The 16,666-nt window shown below is 48.9% G+C and overlaps 1 protein-coding gene across 1 annotated transcript in view; it reads right to left on the bottom strand.

The window, feature by feature from the left end:
- AGBL4 (AGBL carboxypeptidase 4) overlaps positions 1 to 16,666 on the bottom strand; it is a 1,288,259-nt gene that overhangs the window by 144,688 nt on the left and 1,126,905 nt on the right. The window contains exons 7-8 of the mRNA XM_040626601.1: positions 10,198 to 10,287; positions 182 to 296 (exon numbers count right to left, since the gene is read on the bottom strand). Coding sequence (XP_040482535.1) covers positions 182 to 296; positions 10,198 to 10,287 — 205 coding nt within the window. The remainder of the gene's footprint in view (positions 1 to 181; positions 297 to 10,197; positions 10,288 to 16,666) is intronic.

The raw sequence follows: 16,666 nt of genomic DNA, 5'->3' as shown, positions 1-16,666 counted from the left end.
CTGTGCATGAAACATCCAAGGCTCATTAGCCACATTCTCAAAAACCAGGGTGAACCGTCCTCTAATGAACTCATGGGTAATATGAAAATTCTTTCTCAAAAACATATCCCCTTTTTCTCCTTGCTTCCATCCCACCATCCCATGATGACCAGCTCCCAAGCATTCTTCCCCTGCCCCTCACCTGTAATTGCCCAGGTAGACTCCGTCAGGGTTGAGCATTGGTGCAATCTTGAAGACCAGGTGTTCCCGTAGGACACGGGCAATAGGGTGCTGGCTTATGAGGAAGTCAATGATCCCTAGGGAAAGAGAAGAATCTGGGTTAACTTCAAAGTGTTTCAAGAAGGAGGGAGCACATTTTCCTCAGCTTGGAAGCAGTAAGATCTCCAAAGGTGATTTTTGGCCTATGTTGTCAATGGCTGTGGGTATCTGGCTATGGGTTAGGTGTTGCCTGGTGAATTTTACAACTGTATCTCTGTTTCTAAGAGACAGTTCAAGACATAATGCTGAAGCCCACGGGCAGATGGAAGAGCATGTGCCCTGCTGCAGAGCACTGTGCGGGCGTCTAAGAAAAGAGCACTTGAGCTGTGCCTTGGAGGGCCCAGATTTGACAGACAGAGATGGGGGAGAGGCAGGATAACTCCAAACAATGAATTAAGAACGGCTCTCTAATGTCTAAGTGTTGACATTGGATTGGACGATTACGGGGTCAGGGACTCAGGGATTAAACCCTCCTATTGCTGTGGTTACACCAGAAGGCAGAGAGGAGGAGGAATTTGGTTCAAGTCACATGAGGAGAGGGAGGTTTCTTCAACGTCCCACCTCTGCCCCCTTCCTCACTTTGAGGACCCACTATTCACAGACTCCGGGGCTGGCTGTTCTTACGCCTTCTCTCTGGCACCAACACTTGCCTCCGGGTCACCAATTTAGAAAAGGTGAATTCTCCATGACTCTCCTCCCACAATCAGGCAGTCCCCACGTCTCTTCCTTGAATCTAGCAGATCTGCCCTGTATCTCCATCTCTCTGCTGCTCATCTATTCTAGGCCACCACCACATCTGGCCTGAACGACTGTGACCACTTCTGGAACGTGCCCTCACCAGTGCAGCCAAAGGGATCTTCCTCAAGTGCAGATCTGAGCCTGTTACTGCCCTCGTTGATTCTCTTTTGGTGATAGCCTGCCTAGCTTGACAGGAGAGGGGGTGAGGAAACAAACTACCCGAGTCCTCACCCTTCCCTTCCCTTCTCCACATTTCTACTCCTTCTTCAGAGACCTGGGAAAAAGTAGGCAAAATGGAGCTCTGGCATTCCATGAAATAACTGTAATGCTGGAAAGCGGTAGGAGGGTGCACAACCCTCCCGGAGTGTAGAAGGGAACTCCTTTCCTGCTGGAGAGAGAAGGAAAGGCATCAAGGAGAAAGAAGCTTTGAGCTGGGCCCCGAAAGATGAGCATGTTTTGACAGACAGGAGGAAGCAGCAGGGTAACTAAGAACAATCCATGTGCCAGCGTCAGGCACTTAGCTCCGGGAATGATAAATGGCTCCGCAGCACATCCCAAAGCTGCTGTGACCAGTGTGGGACATCTCGGGCTTTTCATTAGGCCAGAGCTCAGGACCCGCCGGCAGCCGAAAGCCAGTGGACATCATTTACTTCTCGACCAACGCGGCAGTAGACCAGATGCCCCAATTTATTTGTTGGTCTTCATATTAAAGCAGCAGTTTGCCAGTAAACAGGCAGGGTAATGATGCCAGGTGCCCTTGTTAGGGGCTAATAATTGCTTAATCTGTCCACTAATTGACCCCAGCTCCCGGGGCAGCCCTCCATCAAGGAGCCAGCCTGCGCTCAGGGCCTGGCCATGCTGCCTCAGAGAATGGTAGAGAATGGCTTCTGGAAATGGACTAGCTCATTGTGATCCATCCTCCTTCACAGATGAGCAGATTAATTGGGCTGCCAATTAGGCAGCTAATAAAAGGATGAGAGAAGACAAAGCCAGGCCAGAAGCTGCAGCCATCCAGAGCTCGCTTTCCCACAGTGAGTGTGGGGCAAGGAGAGGAGCGGTTTTAGACTCATCTCTTGGCTGGAGGTCAGATACGGTTCAACAGGAATCATTCCCCTCAATCAGGAAATTAGGAGGAGGGCCTTTGCTTTTGTGGGGTGGGGGCTGGCAAGTGGAGAGGAATATGAGGAGAAATGTGGAGAAAGTAAGAGTGGAGAGGAAGTGCCACCCCTGGCCACAGGCCAAAAGCATCGCATGGACTGAGGAAGCAGAAGGACTTGGCACCTGCATTTGGACCCTAACTGGTTATTAGCCAGAGAAGCTACTAGCTTTCCCTGCCCAGTTTCCTCATCTTGAGACAGGAATAATAATCCCCAATCTGGAAGACTGCCATGTGACTGCATTAGAACACCTGTACTTGAACTGCCTGACACAGCACCTGGAAATGGCGATTGCTTTAATAAACTCACTGAGATTGAAGGTTGAGAGGCAACGAGGGTAGAAAAAAGCAGATCGGAATTTGGAACTGGGGGTCCTGGTCTGTGAGGTTTGTTAGTTACAAGACTTGGGAACAAGGATGGTGAATTAAAGAAGCCAACAAACCAGCCATCCAAGAACTTGGGTTCTAGTTGTGGCTCAGTTACTGGGTGAGCTTTAGAAAGACCCCAGCCTACTCTCATCTTTAAGGTTAAGAGAAAGAAATAGGTAATTCCCAAGGACATATTCCACACTGGCAGTCTGGGATTCCATCTTTTTTTTTTTTTTTTAAGATTTTATTTATTTATTCGACAGAGAGACAGCCAGCGAGAGAGGGAACACAAGCAGGGGGAGTGGGAGAGGAAGAAGCATGTTCTCAGTAGAGAAGCCTGATGTGAGGCTTGATCCCACAATGCCGGGATCACACCTTGAGCTGAAGGCAGACACTTAACCGCTTAACCGCTGTGCCACCCAGGTGCCCCTGGGATTCCATCTTTTTATTCCTCTCCCCCAGAGTAGAAGGATCCTCATCTAAGAAGTGAGGAGAATAATCTCCCTCCTGCAGGGAGACACAATCAACCTCCTTAGATCAGTCTCTGTTCCTCTGGTAGTTTGCTGGGTCCTTTCTTTTGAACTGATTTAATCAGGAAGGTGGAAGAAAGCAGGACGATGGGAAGACTGGAGGCTTGAGAGGCTGGGGGAGAGAAAGGAAAAGTGGTAGATGACCAGATATTATAGCCGGGTCGCAGAGATCACTGCCCTGGGCTGACCTCAGCCTGGTCATGATGAACGTCGCCAGGCAACCCCAACTATTCATGGTTATTTCTCCCAGAGTTCTTGATTCAGGGCAGGGTACATAGCAGGTACCTAATAAATGCCCATTGGTATACTGGTCCCAGGCATTCATTTGACCTTGACAGAGTATAGGGTTAGCTGAACTGAAAATCACTCATTCTATGAATATTCACAGGGCCAGGTCGGCACCATATGCCTGGCATTAGAAGATACAGAAGCGGGTCCTGCCCTAGAGTGTGCATGGTAGGAAAGCAACTCCCGCTGTAGTGACAGGCAGAGGCTCAGGTGGGGACAGCCCCGGGAGCCCTGAGAACCCAGGGGGCCTGGGAAGGGGCTGTGGAGAATGCAGATGTAAAGGATGAGTGGAGTGGGCCAGATGAAGGGGTGCCAGAAGAAGGTGTTCCGGGCAGGGGGGTTCTGCACAAAGGCTGGAAGGTGAGGCAGGAGAAGTCCTGTCTGCTAACGAAGACTCTTCAATTCAAGGACAAAGCTTCATGATTAAAGGCACAGACTCTGAAACTAGACTATCTGGGTTTGAACAGCCGTGTGGCCTAACCTCTCAGGTGCTCAGTTCTGCATCACTTAAAAAGGAAAGAAGAAAATTACCGTGGGGGTTGTTGTGAGGATCTCACAACAGTGAGTGCTGTTCCAGACCCTGTAGAAGCAAAGTGTCTGGCACATAGGAAATAGGCATGTGTGTTGTCTGAATCTTTGCTCCCATTGGGTTTGGCTGAAGGTGTGGGGACAAGAGGATGTTGAGAGAGAAAGGAAAGAGGTAATCGGGGACTTGTCAGTCCAGCAGAAGGATATGAAGGGCACAGGAGACCACTGCCAAGTACAGGGGCAGACCTGGGCACCCCCACTGCAGCGTGGAATGTGGTTTGGGAAGAAGAAAAAGCAGAGGGCTTGGTGCCCTGAAGGTGGACAGCGTGGAGGTTGGGGGCAGACCTAGCAGAGAGCCAGCGAACATAAAGAGTCTTGCGGTCAGGAGCAAGGGTCTGCCATGGTGCTGACCTGCAATGACCAAGGCCCAGAAAGTTGAGAGGATGCAGCAGGTGCAGGGGAAGCAGTGTGGCTAGATGGTGATACTGATAACGACATTATTTGTCTACCATCCCCAAAAGCATCACCACTCTTCTCTGAAATTACACAATCCTGGGGAAAGCTGATCCCCAAATGATGGAGATTAAGTTTCTGGTCCCTGGCAGAATGGGGCCTCAAAATGGAAAGTAAGTTCAGTTACAGAAAAGTCGGAAAAGTGACGTTTCCTGCGCCCCGGAGGTTTGGGGATTGGGGCTTACATCCGCTGTTCAAGTCTTCCCTCCAGAGGGAGCTCCAGGAAGCAAGGCCAGTTCTACCTCCTGGCCACTAGCTTGCCAGCATGTAGCTCAGCACTGGGAACAGGGACCGTCCTCAGTAGCTATGAATGACATGATAAAGATGGAATGCACTGTATGTTCCTTAGCTGGGTTGACCTGTAATTCTACTGGCTCCACGTACAGGTAGAAAAACAGTCAGGGTGGTGACATCATTTGCTGAACGTCTCACAGGGGCCTAGATGGGATTCAGATCCAGTCTACTGGCTTCAAAGTGGTACTGTTTCCGTTTCCGTTAGGGCAATATGGAGGAGTCAGGAGTCTATTTGCATGTGATTTGCAGGATGATTTGCATATATGCCTGCAGGATTTTCTCTCCAGAGAGTTCTGTGTAAGGTTTATTGTTGTTGCCTCTGCTAAGAGGCAATATGTTGCAGTGGGAGGAGCCCAGGCTTCAAATGAGACCGTTGGGGGTCTCTGCGGGACCCAGAGTGCGGGTCACATGACAGCAGCCACTCTAGGCCTTCCCCTGATCAGGCCCTTGTCTGCCCCGAGCTGAATCCAAGGACTTCAAATTATGGAATCACATGGAGTCTGGCCCTGAAGAACCTGAAGTTCAGTCTTGGTTCTTACCCTTCCACCTCCAATCCTGCCCATTTCACAGATGGAAAGACAGAAGCTTGGGGAAGTGAAAAGCCCATGACCACCCCTTAGTGGGACTGGTGTTACACTTATACTGGGAGGCTGTAAGGGATAGAGAGAGAAGAGGGAGAATAGGTGAGGGATAGAGGTGGAAGAAAACAGTGCGGGGAGGTGAGGGGGGAAGGGGCAAAGGTCACCACTTCACCATAGGAAACGTTAGGTTGTGCTTGGTCCTGCTGGTTGTGAGTGCGTGGTGTGTGTATGCGTGTGTGTAGGTGTGTGTGTATCTCCTCTCTCCTCCCCTCATCTCCCTAGGGTAACTCTGAGGAGTGAGCTCCCTGGGGGAAGGCCAGCTCCAGCTCCAGCCTAAGCCCTGGTGCGCAGCTAGGCCCAAGGCAGCAAGGCTCACTTAATCCTCCCAGCAGCCCCTTGAGGACCATTTGCTGCCCCCATTCTGCAGGTAAAGAAACAGAGGCTCTGAGAGGTGCGAACTTGCTGAAGGTCTAGGCCGGGAAGTGGAGGTGGTAGGACTCACACTCAGGTCTGCCCAAGTCCAAGGCCTTGGCTCTGCCCACTTCCCCATGCTGCCCTCCAAAGGGTGGCATGCCTCACTCACACCGGCGTGCATAAATACTGGTTTGATTGATTCAGTTATGAAGGATCTATAGAGGACAAGTGTTCTGCCAATGGCACTTTTGGATGACAGTTGTCCCAACAACCCCAGGAAGCGTCAGTGAAAGAACATTCACTCGACCAGAAATCAGACACCTGAGGTCTAGTCCTGGCCAAGCCTCTGACTGGCAATCCAGTCTTCCTGGTGCAGAAGTGAGGAGGGCTCCGCTAACGGCCCTCTCAGGAGAACAGCAAGGAAGGCGGTGGGCCGGGGCACACAGCACAGAAGCTGCACGCCTCGGTTTGGGCGCCCTGTGGGGGTCGGAGGAACCACATCAGGTGCGTGCAAGGAGCCCCATAGTAACACTTCTTCAGTGCTGTTCCAGACCCTGTCCTAAATGTTTTATGGCTACGAACCCACTAATCTTTACAATGACCCTATAAGGCAGGGTTCCTATTGTTATAGCCCTTTCAAGATAAAGGGACTGAGGTGCAGAGAGGTTATGGCATGTCCTCAAGGTCACACTGTCCTCCGTGGAGGGGCTGGGATTCAATGTCAGGCAGGCTAGCCCCAGAGACCGTGCTCACACACCCTCTGCCACAGGGCAGCTCCAGGGCTCCTTGGACCTTTCATGTCATGGCTGGAGAACGAGGACAGTCTGGCCTCACAGAGGCCATGAGTGGAGTTGGGGGCAGCCGAGGGGTAACTGAGAATCAGCCATCCAACCGCCAAGCAGAGCCTTGAGGAAATCAAAGCCTTGGCACTTTTACCACCGCCCCGCCAGAGCTCTGTGACGACGCGACTTCACTCTGCTCCCAGCACCAGGTGCGTCAACAGCTCGGCTGTGAGCACCGTGCTCCCAGCCAGATGGGGAGGACCAGGCCCTGCATGTCTGTTCCCCGCTCAAGGTCACTGAGCCAGTTAATGTGGAAAAAGCATTAACTGAGCTGAAGGTATCTCAGCCGTCCTTCCAGGCCTTGGACCCTGCTGACCTCCCCAGAACAAGGTGGGCTGGGGAAGGGATCTAGCGGAGTCCTGTGGGGCTGTGGTCTGGCCTGTCTCCAGGGGGCTGAGAGACCTTGGGAAAGCCATGCCTCAGTCTCTCACTGGCAAAGTCAGGGAATGATGCTGTGTCAGGCCGCCTCAAGAAAGGACAAATCGTGTCTCTAGGGACAGCTACAGAGATAGGGAAGAGGAAGACCAGGACTGAAGAGCTGGGGCCCAGGCCACACCCGTCACGAATTCACTGTGTGATCCTGGGTAAGCTACCTCACTGCCCTGAGTCTCCCCATTCTCGTCTGTAAATGCACATCGACTGTTGGGGTGCCCAGAGCGCACCGAGCTTGGCCTTCTAGCGCTCCCCATCTCTGGGCGGGGCAAAAGAGAATGTGCAGGCTTCGGAGACCCAGACTCAAAGTCCCCTTTTGCTGTTTACTGGGTGTGTGACCATAAGTCTCCTTTTTCTGAGCCAGATTTAGAATCCCAGAACCAATGCGGCCATTTGTGCCTCACAACAGCCCCTTGGGAGAAGCAAGATAATCCCCATTCTCCAGATGTAGAAGATGACTCTCGAAGATCCAGCCCTAGGCCTTGAACAGCTCATGGTTTAAAGGGAAGAAACAAATATAAATCAAATATATAACAAATCAGGGTGATAAAGATGACCAGTGGGAAACCACAATGCAGGCGCAAAGCAGAGGCTGAAGGGCGTGGGACAGTGGCCCGCAGGGGGTGCTTGAAATGAACGTTGGGAGATAGGAGGTGTTTGCCAGGTGGCAAGGAGTGGTCAGAGGAGCAGCAGATGCAAAGGCCCAGTGGTGGGAAGAAGGTTATCCGTTCAGGGTTAAGTTGTGTGGGGCAGGGCTATAATGAGGATTGGGCCAGGGAACCTGGCAAGAGCCAGGTGGAAGAGGTTTGTGAAGGCCATGGCAAGGAGTTGGAGTTTATCTTGAGAAGGTATAGGGAAGGCATTTAAAGGCTCTGCCAAGGAATAAAGATTGATGGAAAGCCTGTGGGATGGCATGGAGTCTATCTAGGCACCATCCAGATTCCTTTTTGGAAAAGCAGGCTCAACAGAGAAAGCACCTGAGCTGAACTCAACTTCTCTATGTCTCAGGCCTTGTCTGTAATGTGGGATGGTGACCCTGCCCTCTGTCTGCTGCCCGCAGAGGAGGTGGGCCTGGGAGTTCGGGCTCCCAGAGCTGAAAGTTTTGACGGTAAGGCTACTGTCTTTTTACAAACAAGGACAAAATAGTTGCATCTGATCAGCTGGGGGAACAGGTCTGCTGCCAAGTTTAGTAACTGACAGATGGCTGCAAGTAGAGGGGTTGGTAAAACCAGAAGGGACCTGGGAGAGGTTATTGCAAGGACAGTGCTGGGAGGAAAGAGGATGGAAGTGAGAAGGCCAAGGAGTAAGCTGGGGTGACTCCAGCAGGGAGTTGAGACACCAGGCTCTTCCGAGTCACTCACGGCCCCTGAAACCCAGGCTCTTGGTCTGAAAGAAGGGGGGCGGCAGTCCTGTCTAATCACAGCACCGTATGGATACGAATAGGAAAGACACTCATCTATTTGCTTAGTGCCTTAGAGTTTACAAAGCAGGTTACCTGCAGCATCTGCCAGAGTGCCGCGGGGAAGGGGGCGACATCTGGGTGTCTGCTGAGTGCCCTGCACAGGACTGCGTGTGTGTTTGCAGGCATCTTACACCAGCTTTGCAGCAGCCTTTGCAAATAGGTATTGATATCCTCATTTATTTTAGATCGAAGGAAACTGAAATCACACTGCTAGGAAGCGGCAGAGCCAATGTTTGATCCCAAGACTGTCTGATGGCAAATGGCCAGATACTTCCACGGCAGTCCACTGTCTCCCTCAAGCAACATCATTTCTATGGGCTTTCTTTAATATCCCTTTGACCTGAAGGTCATTTTGAGACTCAAAGGAGATAAATTACTTAACTTCTCCAAACTTACATAATGATATGACATTGAAAAATTAATATAATTAAAATAAATTACATTAATGAAAATAAAAAATAAAAATAAAATAAAATATGTAAAGTCCTTAGAACAGGGCTTGGCACATAGATAGTATCACACATCTGATACACGATCTACCCAGTAGATAGGTAAAAACGCAAGCATGTTGCTGAGAATGTGGGACAGTAGGAACTCTCATGCATTGCTGGTGGCAGTATAAGGTCTCAGAAGGAAACTTGGAGCTATCTAGTAAAGTTGAAGATGCACGAATCCTGTGTCCTGTCAATTGCCTTCCCCGGTTATACACCCTGGGAAAGCATTTGCACGCAGGCACAGGGCAACCTACATAAGGACGTCTGTATCAGCATTGCTTGTGATAAAAAACCCTGTAAACGACTGAATTGTCCAGGAGAACAGACAGGTAAGTTGAGGCACCCGGCAGACATGGGGTAGAGTACCTGGTGAAAAGAAGTGAACCACAGCCACACTCACCACTACGGGTGTTGGTGAAAACAAGTGCCAGTGTACAGAACGATATGGTTTTTTAACTTTATAAAACGCTCAAAAACATGCGAAATGAAACTCTACACTGTTTAGGAATGTTTATGTGTATAGTAAAACTATGAGAAAGACGACAAAATTCAAACTCATAGCTATCTGCGGGAGGAGAAGGGTAGAAGGGAGGACAGAAGATTTAAAAGGAATAGATAATATTCTGCTTCTGAAGCTGGGCATTCATTAAATTATTATTTATATATTACTTATTGAATATACTTATAGCGCTCACTAATTGCATGTACATATGTATATATGTGTATATGTACATATACTCTTGACTAAATATATATTTCATGTGGACTAAATATTTAATAATAAGAGGAAATGCAATTATAAAGAGGTATAGTTGAGATGAAAAAGCATGTCTTATCTACCTCTGGTTGTCTGATACAAAGCACATTTCCTTGCTCATAGTAGGTATCTCTACAGTTGTTTAAGTGAATGACTGAATAAATGAGTGAATAGATAGCTTCAAATCCTGATTTCCCACTTTACTGCCGTCCTACCAATATACACATTGGCCCGGGGCCAGACCTCTTACTTTTGCAAACCACCGGAGACCAGAAAAACCAGGCTCGGGAGTGTGGATGTCTCTGTATGGCTCATCCTTCACTGCACATATGAGAGAACTCCACTCAGCCCTACGTGCAGTGAGTCAACATTTACTGAAAGAAATACTAATGGAGACCAGGTGTAACCTCTTCAGAAATGAAGTAAATTCGCATCCGGGATAATGACTCTGCATGTGACCACACGGCCCCAGAGGCCCTCACGGTGCCCCAGTTGGATGTGGGGGGTGGGCACAGGATGCCCATGAGGTTTTGAAACTCACCTTGGCACACAAATGACGACGGTGTTTCCCCTGGGTGGACTCTTCCCGTGATGAAGACCACCTTCTGCTCTGCCCCTTCCCGAAGGTTGTCTGTAAGAGAAAACACAAGGAGGTTGCTCAGGAGGGCAGGGAAAGCTGAGACTGGGAGGTGGTATGTGGGAGAGCGGGCAGGGAAGGCACTGGGTGCTTTACATTCGTTTCTTAAATCAATGGGTTAGAATCATTAAGGCCCAGCCATTACTGACTAATTAAATTACGTCCCTGACTACCCAATATTAAAAGACAATTCCTATTGGTGTAATCGATCATGTTAATATTACAATCATCTGAAGATGTCATAGGAATAAAGCCAAAGCCCAGAACCACTGATGGTGACCCTGATGGCAAGTCGCGTATGCTTTCTGAGTTTCGATTGCTCATCTCTACATGGGAGAGTATTACTGATGAAACAAGCTTACACATTGCCTAGTACACAGTAAACAGTAAATAATGGAGTAAAGAAAGTAGCCGTTTCTATTAGTCATAGTAGCAGCTGCCATTTAATTAGTGCCTTTTGTGTCAGACACATTCTATATATTACTTACAGTTCTACAGAAATGTGCACAGTTAATATTCCTTTTATAGAAGCAGAAACTGATGCTCAGAGAGGTTATATAATTTGTCCAAAGTCACACAGCTAATAGGTGTGGGTCGAGCTGAGATTAGAACTCAAGTCCTTGTTTGGCCTTGATGAAGTAATAGGGACCCGATTTCTCTTTCAACTTAAGCAACTCAAAATTGGACAAACATACAAAACAACTGTTTTCAGACAAGAGACCGTGCGAGACTAGTATATGGAAAAAGGGGCACAAATGAAATGTGCCCTCTGATTGCCCCAGCTCTTTGCCTGGAGGCCCATTCCAGACCAAAGAGCGGAGAGGGGTATCCTGAGCAGGCCATGGAAATCTCACTGAGATTAAACTTCAGAGAGCCTGAAGCAGGTGGTAGTTGGGGGAAACTGCACATTTCAGAGAAGACAGAGGTCTGTGGAAAAAGAATCCCAGAAATCCGTCAAGGAGTCAAGAGCGTTTGCGGGGTCCCAAGATGTGCATGCAGAGGTGAATCTCCACGGTGTTGTCCGAAAATGACCAGGGAGCTGTGAACTGCGTGGCCATCGGGGCTCACACAGGGCTAAGAAACATTTGAATTCTCACCACCAAGGTGGCAGTCCTCACTGATCATTCAGGGCATTCAGCAGGGAACCCAGAATATGTCTTAGTGGTGGGGCTAACCTACTCTAGACTCATTCTAACAAAATTTTAAAATCACGAAAGGACCATGCTGGACAAAAGAAACTTAATCGTCTGCCATATAAAGTGAAACTCTCTTTAAGGAAAGACAACAAAATCTAGACACTCAACAATGTACAATTCACAATCTCTAGCATCCAATAAAAACCATTAGACACATCAAAAGGTAGGAGGGGCGCCTGGGTGGTACAGTGGTTAAGTGTCTGCCTTCGGCTCAGGGCGTGATCCTGGCGTTCTGGGATCGAGCCCCACATCAGGCTCCTCCGCTGTGAGCCTGCTTCTTCCTCTCCCACTCCCCTGCTTGTGTTCCCTCTCTCGCTGGCTGTCTCTATCTCTGTCAAATAAATAAATAAAATCTTTAAAAAAAAAAAAAAAAGGTAGGAAAATATGATCCAAAATCAGAACCCAAGCTCTTGCTGTTTTGATGTAAGTCTCATTTGTATAATAAAGTTTAGCTATTGTGAAGAGATTATTAGACAAAAGCAGTGGCCAAGAGTGACATTCCCAGAAGAAAGGGGCAGGAGGGTACTAAGTCCCAGGCAGAGCAAGGCCAGACCGACCCAGAACAGAACCATGATGGGAAGGAAATTCAGAAATCAACATTGAGAGAAGTTGGGTTAACGAATAATACCATCTGTGTTGGAGGATAATCTGGAGGGAGAGGGGAGGTAGAAATAATTAACAGGCTTTTTACTTCCAAAATGCTAGGGACAGGTTATTTTCAATGTGGTTTATGATCTCAACAGTCGATGCACCAATGTCTGAGACTAAAATTAAAAAAAAAAAGTATTAACTTTATTAAGCCTGATTCTAAAGGCTTGGGACTTGCTTGGCCTATTGGGGGGACTGATACTGAGGTCACTGCTTCCCTAATACTAGGTGTCTGAGAGGCAGTGAGAAACACTATGGAGCCAAAATTCATTCCACCCCCCCCAAATACATTCCTGAGAACTCACCCTGTGCTCAGTTCTGTGCTAGGCACCTTTAGGAACAAAGGGAGAGAGATTCTGTTTATGGTTTAAAAGAGGAGTTAGACACCTGAATATTTTCTAGACTGAATACAAGCTCCTCCAGGGAGAAGCTGTGATTTTCATGGTTATTTTTAACACCATTCCCAGGACCCAGTGTGGAATAGCTGCTTGGGAATTTGCTATCGATTTAAAAATACTCGAATAGATCATGGCTTATCTTATTTAATCTTTATCATACCTCTGTGGACAGTATTAACCCCATTTTATACGTGAAGGGACTAAGGCTCACAAAAGGAAGGGACATACCCAAGGTCACCTGGCTTCCTGCCTAGGACCCCTCTCACTAGCCTGTCTCCTCCTGGATCGATTAGCAAAAACGTTAGATCCCACGCCCAATGCATTTCCACCTACAATGTACACAAGAGAGTTTGGCTGCATCCCTTTTTGCTGGTGGAAGTTGAGCTACTGCCTTTGTATTTATATTGTTTTTTTCACTTAACAAAACAAAAAATGAAATGCCACCAAGCCCTTTTAAAAAACACTAACACTGACCCCATCTATCCCAGCAGTCCAGAAATGATAAATAGCATTACCAAGGCCCTCGGTGAACGCTACCTTTATGGATGTCTCCCCTGACCTGGTATCAACTCAACTGCAGTTAGCATTTCTGCTGACCACAGAGAAATGCAAAATGGGCATTCTATTTGCACACTAATTTTACTGAGCCCCTGCGTCTTCATAAAATGATAACATGGGGCTAATAAAAATCAAGCATCTTGGGTGCTAATATAAGCAAGTGTTGATGCAGGCAGGTAACAAATTGCTTTGTCATTTAGGAGGCCGTAAAAGAGCATTATAATCATCTTTAGGCAAAATGGATGGGTCGCCTTTGCTTAGCTTTTAGCTTTCATTTGCAAAATCAATTTAAGGTAATGTAGCAGCTCTGAGGTGGTGTGACATGGGACAACCAGCCCCCCCCCCCGCCCCGTCACCGAATCTCCAGACTCGTGCAAAGCCAATTAAACATATTCTTGGAGGAGGCAGCAGGGATGATGGAGGAGGTGCGCTTGAACAAAGCCAGGGTGGAAAGCAGCTGCACAATGAGACCGAGAACAACCCGTACGGGGTGATGAAACTGAAAGTTCATTGAGGGTGACTCGCTCAAGGATATGAGGGCACACTCATGGGAGCCGGACAGCCACACCAGGCCCCCACTTGGCAGAAGGTGCTGGAAGCCAAATGTGCTTCATGCACACGGACATACACATACATACATACATACATACAGACACACACACACACGTGAGCTCACACATGTGCATGCACACACACACACATGCACCCCTTTGCCATTATATCCCTCCATCATCCACTATTTCCTTATTTATAAAATATTTACTGAACACCTATTGGGTAGCCAGGTGTTACCCACTATTATCTTCATTTTACAGAAAATGAAGGCCGGGAGACATTAAATGGCTCGTCTTAGTTCTCAAAGCCTGGGACTGGCAGAGCGAGGCCCCACCCGGGCAGTCTGACTCCACCTGTGTCCCTAAATCCCATGCTATTCTGCTTCTGGTGAAGGAGGACAATAATAGTAACCAGTTACGATAGCAACCAAGTAATATTTATTCAGTACTTCCTCTGTGCCAGGCACTTTACATATATGACCTTATTTAATGTTCATAGCGACCCAATGAAACATCTACTTTGCCTACCCCTGTTTTATAGATTAGGAAATTGAGATCTAGAAAGGTGAATAACTCGTCCACACCTGCATAAGTAGTGCATGGGGGCGGGGGGGCAGGATGAAACCCCAGGTCTTTAGGAATCTGAAATGTATGTTCTTCACACCTCTTGGAGATTAAATAGGATCCATGGGGTGGTTTAAAAAAAAATACATCCACAAATTCTTTGCAAATCTCTTCCCTTCGAGAGGTGGAGATGAACCCCCTTCCCTTCAGCGTGGGCTGGACAGACAGGCTTATTCTAGCAAATAGTGTACCATGGGGGTGAAGGCATGTCACCATTTTGAGATTAGGCTATAAAAAGACTGTGGCTTTCATCTTGGGTGCTGTCTCTCTCTCCTTCATCGCTCACACTGAGGAATCCAGCTGCCATGACGTAACACTCTGGTAGCCCATAGAGAGGCCCGTCTGGTGAGGAACCGAAGTACCCAGGAATAGAGGCAAACCAACACCATGTGAGCAAGCTTGGAAGGGTACCCTCTAGTCCCAGGTGACCGCAGCCCTGGCCACCAGCTTCCCCCAACCTCCGGAGCCAGAGCCGTCCAGTGGAGCTGCTCCTGCCCTCCTGGCCCACAGAAATTGAGAGATTATAAATTGTTGTTCTAAGATGCTGAATTGTAGAGGAAGTTGTCAGGCAGCAATAGACCAATTAATCCCCCTGGAGACAGCCAAAGAAACTTGGCACCTTACCTATTGATGCCCAGCCTGAGTAAGACCAGAGCCATTAACCTTGGTGTCAACATGGAGGGAGAGCCATAACCCATCAGGTCCGTTATCAGTGGATCTGCGGCTGGTGGGAGTGCTAGAAGATGCCGAGAGGCCCCGCAGAGCACTAGCTGGGCCCTCTGAGGACAAAAGGCTCCCAGAAGTTCACATGGTCAGTTTGGTTTCCCTATTTGCCCTGAAAGTAATTCCGACAATCACTTGTCCTAGGGAGTGAGCTGTTCTGTGGAGGAAGAAGGGATGGTGAGCTGGGAAGGGAATGTGGACTGTTACAACAGGAAAATGATGCCCCCTTTGCCATTTTCTTGACTTCAGGATCCCTGAAAGCCTTCATAAAGGCAAGAAAAGACCTTCCTACTAGTTTTCAAACCAGACCGATGTCCTTGTTTTCTCTAACATTCCACGGCCCAAACTGGTCCACACTACCTCGAAGCTGGAGAGAAAGGCCTGCTGGAAGCAGGACCAGAACGGTTAGCTGGCACCCACCCGAGGGCCCACTCAGGACAAGAATGGCCTCGTCGCTTGTATCCCTGTGCCGGCACACCCTTGCCAGTCCGTCCTCCACCGGCCACCCGAGCCGTCTTCCTGATGCACAAATGGGAGCCTACCACTCCCCCTGCCTGCAACCCTTCAGCAGCTCTCTGCCGTCCTCCGGGCAAGGCCGGCCTCCTGGGTGTGGCTCCCCTCTTCTCTGGTAGCTGGTGGCCGCTCCCCTCTCCAGCCCCTTCCCCAGGCCCCAGGCTCAGCCAACTCCTGGCAGCGTCGTCAGCGTGAATGCTGTCCCACACCTCCACGCTTGGGTACACGCTTTGCTCTCTGCCTGGCACGCCAGCCCCCATCTCATCTGTCTGGCTTACTCCTACTCAGCCTTCCAGACTCTGCTCAGCTGTGCCTCCTCTGGGGAGCGAGAAGACGGAGTGGTCGTGGATCGGACTTGTTCTAGGCCACCCCTGGTGTTAACATTAGTGCTACATCCGATCTCCTCAGCACAATAGTTTTGACCTTCCCCTATAACATACAGTGTGTTGAAGGTACAGTGAGGCTATCATTCTGCTGTTGATAATGACAGTAAGGAGGGAACAGGAGCTGAGAATGGCTGAGAACACGCTCGAGGAGCAGAATTTCTTGTACATACATTCATGAGAAAATGGTGTTTAGGAGGTAATCGACAGAGCTTTCTTGGAGAACCCGTGAATGCATCCAGGTAGAGAGGAGACTTGATGAAGGGCAAAGACCTCCAGGGCTGACTCAGCCAAGCTGTCTGAGGATGAATCCCACAGAAGGAGAGAGCCGGATGAGGGACACTGGTCCCTGTATTTCTTCTGTCCCCTGAGGGGGTCGAGGCCTGCTGGCTCCCCAAGCAGATAGACGAGGATCCTATCCAGGCCCCACAGATTATGGTCCGTGAGGCCTCTGGGAAATTACTTACACATTCTAAGCCTCAGTTCCCTGTAAAATGAGAATAATAATCCCTAGTTCACAAGAGAAACCTTAAGCAAGAGACTTTAAGTCCCTGCCCTATGGCTTTGCCTGTAATAGCAGGTCCCATTTATTGAAAGAAAAGCCGCGGGAATAGGGTTGCTCAACATTACGGGTATTTTCAGCAGGGTAACTGCGTGGGGCCCTGTGCTGTGTGCTGAACGACGCATCTCCAGTCCCCGCCCACTAGACGCCAGGAGCTCTCCTCTCCCCCGGTGTGATAATCAAAAAGAGCTTCAGACATCACTCAATGTCCAAG

This window comes from Ursus maritimus, unplaced genomic scaffold (assembly GCF_017311325.1).
Source record: "Ursus maritimus isolate PB19 unplaced genomic scaffold, ASM1731132v1 scaffold_12, whole genome shotgun sequence".
Classification (NCBI taxonomy): Eukaryota; Metazoa; Chordata; class Mammalia; order Carnivora; family Ursidae; genus Ursus; species Ursus maritimus.
Note: the sequence above shows the minus strand (reverse complement) of the source record. Positions and strands in the feature narration are given on the sequence as shown.